We start from the raw sequence: 5,459 nt of genomic DNA on the forward strand, positions 1-5,459 counted from the left end.
AGCGCGTATTCAAATGCTCGCGCGCCAAGAGCGGTGGAAGCCGCTGCGTTCCGATTCGCCGCTGCTCAGCGCTTCCCGGGGCTGACTCGGTGATTGGTGACTCACTGGCTCTTGCCCCGCCCACCGCCGAGAGGCTATAGCCAAAATTCTCCCGCCCTTGGGAGGCGGAAACCTCTCCTCTCTGGGAAACCACGCCTCCCACAATACCTTGCGGCCCAGCCGAGCTCCGTTCCCGGAGCCTTGTTTGGAAGCATTCTGGGTGCTGTAGTTTTAATTCTGGGGTCTCTTGGTGCAGGAAGTTTTTTACGAAGTATCCTCTCCAAGATTTTCGAGGCCCTTGCTTTTCACATCTGAAGCTTGATCCTTAGTGTCACTTTTTCGTATTAGTAACTTTAGGTTTCCATTTCACTACTTTATTTTTCAAGTTAAACTAAAAAAATTCAATCGGGGTGAACCTTTACTTCCATGCCAGGCATTCTTAGATGCGCTACATGTTTTGTTTCTTTTACTCTTCACCACCATCTACGTGATATATATATTAACAGAGAAGAGATATGAGAGACTCAAACAATTACTGTTTACAGGACATAGCTGGGTTCTTGCTTTGTAAAGTCAGAAGGTTCCTCAAGCACTCATTGTTATTATCTCTATGTCACCAGCTCCTGATGGTCTGCGGAGAATTTTTCGTTGTAAAATTTAATTTTAGTTAACTGATGCGCTCAACTTCCGAGATGTCGGTGAGAATGAAGTTAAGGATGCCCACCTAACAGGAAGAGGCTGAGGCCCAAAATACAATTTAGTTTACTCGAGCCAAAAAAAAGGGGTGGAGGCGGGCTGGAATTGGGCAGATAGAAAGTTGTCAGGAATTCTCATTGACTTAGTAAAGTAACATTGATTAATGATTAGCTACACAATGTTAAGCTATAGGAATGGGTTACAGTGTCCTGTGAAGCATTATTAATCTTTGTAGGATAGTGGACAATTCTGAGAGCTCAAGGAGAGGAAGTAGGACAGTGATTGTCGTCTCATTTTAACTTCTCCCTGGGCCTGATAAGGTAAAGTACTCTCATTCCTCAGATAAAAGGTCTTTTCTCATGAGAAATAATCAAGTCAAAGTTAAGTTCTATGAGAGTTTGAGGGCTATCTTCCAAACCTTTTACTCCTATTAACTTATTTAACCCTAGAAAAATAACCTGTGAGTTAGCTGACCATTACCTTCATTTCACAGATAAAGAAACTAAAGCCCCGAGGGTTTAATTAAGGCGCCGGGGACCTCCATCTTCTTTCACGCAACCGGCAAATCATCTACCCTACTCCTCATTAAGGCCCCTGGCCTCGCCAGGATTAAAGATGGCGCCGGTATGCCGGCGTTATGACGCGACCCGACGTCCGCCGGAAGTGGGTGGAGGAGTTCCGGGGTAAGGGTGGCAGCAGTGCTTCTGGTATCCTGAGCTTTGAGAGTTGAGTGCTGCTGCTCCGGGCTGGAGTTGCCGCGCCGTCTCAGGGATCATGGTGTTCTACTTCACCAGCAGCAGCGGTGAGTGGGCGCCTCGCTCTTTCGGGTCCTTGCTTGACAGCCGGCTCCGAAGCCGGGACCCCCCCCCGCCAGCCCGCCGGTGAGATTGACCGGGGTCCTAAAGTGCCTCTTGGGCTGTGAGTGCCTCTTCCCGCGCCCGGTCGGTTCCCCCCTCCCGCGCGTCAGTTCCACGTAGTTGCCCTGTGGTCCTCGGCGTTCCCTTGTTAGGGCCTTGGGGTTGCGGAGGGGCGATATCCTTGCTGTGTTTGCATCTGCGAGTTCTCGTTCCCAATTCGAAAGACCTCCCATCGCTCCCGGGATTTGGGCAGAGTTGGTGGGCCCCGTCACACCCCCACATACCAACTCTCCCCTGTTTTGGCTGAACTCTGGTAGCTACCTCCTTTGTGAAAGGAGACACCTGCCAAATAACTCTTAAATAAGTGCTCCTTACTCTCTGGAAGGAAGTTGTAGGACCTGGGATGCAACAGAAAGTGATGAAGACTCTGGAGTGCTGATAACAGCCAATGGGCAGTTGATATCCCAGATATTAAAAAGTGACATGATAATGCTTCTGATTTGTCTTTGGCATGCGAGGAAAGGGTGCTTTTAGTTTCCAGGAAATGGTAGATCTCGACTTCGTTTCTCTGCTCAGGTTATTCCCCTTGTCTAAAATCAGCTCCCAGTTAACTTCTCTGTTAGGACACCTCTGGCCTGTTTTTCAAGATGCCTTTTCTGACTTAGCTTCCAACCCAGTATCATTTAGTTGACCTACTTAACATTCCATTTATACCGTTAGCATTGCACGTACCATGTGGTATTAAATGGTGTCTGTGTGTGCTAGAGCGTAAGCCCCCTGAGGGCATAGATGGGCATAGACAGAATCTCTTTACAGTAGTCCCAGCTCTTCCTCCCTTTCACCTTCTGCGGTCATATCTTCACAGGAAGAAAGGTGAGTACACAGTATAATAATATATGCTTATTGTTAATTTCTTTTCTTTTTTTCTTTTCTTTTTTTTTTTTTTGGAGACAGAGTTTCACTGTGTCGCCCTCAGTAGAGTGCCCTGGTGTCACAGCTAACAGCAACCTCAAATTCTTGGGAGGCCAAGGGACTACATACAGCCTGCCACAATGCTCTGCTATTTTTGTTGTTGTTTGACAGGCGCGGCTGGTTTGGAACTCACCAGCGCTGGTGTCCGGGGCCAGCGCCCTGGCCCCTCAGCCACAGGTGCCCAGCCCTTATTGTTAATTTCTTGTGCCTAGTTCATCAATTAAACTTTGTAAAAACTGGTACAGTTCTGTCATTTAAGGACAGGAATATAGGGCGGCGCCTGTGGCTTGATAAGTAGGGCGCTGGCCCCATATACCAAGGTTGGTGGATTTAAACCCAGCCCCAGCCAAACTGCAACAAAAAAATGGCTGGTTGTTGTGGCCAGTGCCTGTAGTCCCAGCTACTCTGGAGGCTGAGGCAAGATAATTGCCTAAGTCCAGGAGTTGGGGGTTGGTGTGAGCTGGGATGCCAGGGCACTCTACTGAGGGTGATAAAGTAAGACTCTGTCTCTACAAACAAACAAACAAAAAGACAGGAATATATTCTGATAAATGCATCAATTAGTTGGTTCTGTTCTTGTTTCAATATCGTAGAATGTACTTACACAAACCTAGATGGTATAGCCTTCTGCATACCTAGGCTGTATGGTGTAGCATATTACTCCTGGGCTTCAAACATATACAGCATGTTATTGTACTGAATGCTCTAGGCCAGTGGTTCTCAACCTTCCTAATTCCCTGACCCTTTAATACAGTTCCTATGGGTCACAACCCACAGGTTGAGAACCACTGCTCTAGGCAATGGTAACACAGCGGTTAAGTGTTTGTATATTTAAATATATATCAGGTACTGTGCTGTGCTGTGACCTTACAATGGTTATGAGGTCACTAAGTAGGAATTTTTCAGTAGGAATTTTTCCATTATCTTTTGGGACTACCATGGTACATATGGCTCATCATTGACCAAAGCATCACTACACAACACATAGCTAAAGGTCAGTACTATCTACAGCTTCATGCAGCTACTAGGGGTCTTATAATGCATCTCCCCACAAGTAAGTGGGGCTACTGTACTTGTTTCCCTAACATAGTGTCTGGCTAATAATAGTTCTTAATAGATGCTTGCTGAATGAATGATTTTTTTGTGTTGTTACTTATAGCACCATTTTATTGCTACTCTCTATGCTGCCAGTTAAAGGTGAGATGTAAGGGAAACTTGTTTGTGTGGGTTTAAATAGGGTAATACTTTAAGTACTTAAGTACTTAGGTACTAATTACCTAAGTACCGTATTAAGTACTAAGATGAGAAGATTGAGGCCCAGGGAAGTCGTAATTCACAGATCCTCCTTCATCCCACGCCACATCTCGTAATTTTTCTCTATAGTTCAGGCTTCCACAGTCTGCCATAAACTATTTCTCTGCCTCTGTGGTTTTGAGTTGGATTACCTATGTTGTTAGAATACTAGAAACAAAATTCAAAACTAGCCAGAAAGATTGCATACCTTTATAGACCTCTAAATATCTTCATCCTTGATAACTCAGGAATCTCATGTAGCTTCACCGTTCATGAGTCCCCAACAAGGGGGAGAAAAATTACAGGCAGGGTGTATAGGTACTAAGTGTATTTTATGCTAGTTGCTCTATTCCTCTTAAAGCTGTTCTAAATTCTTTAAGTCTAAATTCTTTAAGAGCTAGTCATACACAGGTGCACTTAATAGACCAGAGTACTTCAGCAGATTTGTGGATCCTCTGACTTTTATTATAATGTCCGAACTTCCTGTTGGAAACATATTTGGCCTCTAACTCTAATAAAACTGCACTTGTGTAGCATATCTTTTAAAATTGCAAAGTTAATGGAAAAATCCTAACTTTCACAATAAAATAGTAATAAAACTTTACATGTTGGCAGTACAGAAAGAAAACTGGAACATATAGAATCTTCAGGAAATGAGTTTGTATGGATAGCCAAGTTTTCAACCAACTCAACTCATAGTTTAGTACGTAAAATATATATATGTATATATTTTAGCAGTGTTTTGGCCAGAGCCGGGTTTGAACCTGCCATCTCCCGTATATGGGGCCAGTGCCTTACTCCTTTGAGCCACAGGTGCCGCCCAATAAAAATATTTTTAAAATGGGAAGAATATCTCTATAGAAAGTGTTTCTACCTTTCATTTTGTTTTACGATGAGTATCTCTGAATAAAATTTGTTCCATTTTCATTCTTTCGTGGTCTCATAAGGGAATAATGGAACATGAATCTTAAATATTGCCATTGTCAGATTGGAGCCCATCTGTTTTAAGGATACCTTCACTTGGCTCAGTAAGTCCACTTGTATTTTTAGTATCTTTAATATGTGTCTGGAACTAGACTAGGCTGTTCTCTAAGTTACGATAACAGCACCTCTGATGGGTTAGTTTTTACACTTGAGTAAGGTATTTCCAAAATGACCAGTTCTAATCTACCATATTATTTGGGTGAGAATAACAAATATACTAGAATAACTCAATTTACTTTCCCTTAAAAAAAAAAAAAACAGGAAAAGGAGCTTAATTCAGATCTCTTGCTCAGCAGTCATTTTCCTTTTTATTTTTAATTTTGACAGAAGTTCCATTTTTCCAAAAAGTTGCCAGAGTAAGAAAAGATTTCCTATATATGTGTCTCCCAGATTGCTCAATTTCTAACATTTTACTGCATTTACCCTTCTCCCTTTTTTTTTTTTTTGAGATATGATCTCATTTATTCGTTACTCAAAACATCTTATTTTTGACTGGATTCAGACTTAGAAGTGGAATCTCCCAAAGAGGACAGCCTGCATCTCTTGACAATCTGTTCCTAGCGCTTTTCTTTGGCCTCCTTCGTTCTCTTGGCTAAAAGTTTAGCATATTCATCAGCC

General features: G+C 43.1%; 1 protein-coding gene across 2 annotated transcripts in view; it reads left to right on the plus strand.

Moving 5' to 3' along the window:
- Positions 1–1,396: 1,396 nt before the first annotated feature.
- Positions 1,397–5,459, plus strand: part of CCDC25 (coiled-coil domain containing 25) — a 45,222-nt gene continuing 41,159 nt past the window's right edge. For both annotated transcript variants that reach the window (XR_002774380.1, XM_003793940.3), the window contains exon 1: positions 1,397–1,537. Coding sequence is in view for 1 of the 2 variants with exons in the window: in XM_003793940.3 (XP_003793988.1) it covers positions 1,510–1,537 (28 nt within the window). In the remaining variant the exon portion in view is untranslated. The remainder of the gene's footprint in view (positions 1,538–5,459) is intronic.

This window comes from Otolemur garnettii, unplaced genomic scaffold (assembly GCF_000181295.1).
Source record: "Otolemur garnettii isolate 467f Iridium unplaced genomic scaffold, OtoGar3 scaffold00074, whole genome shotgun sequence".
Lineage (NCBI taxonomy): Eukaryota > Metazoa > Chordata > Mammalia > Primates > Galagidae > Otolemur > Otolemur garnettii.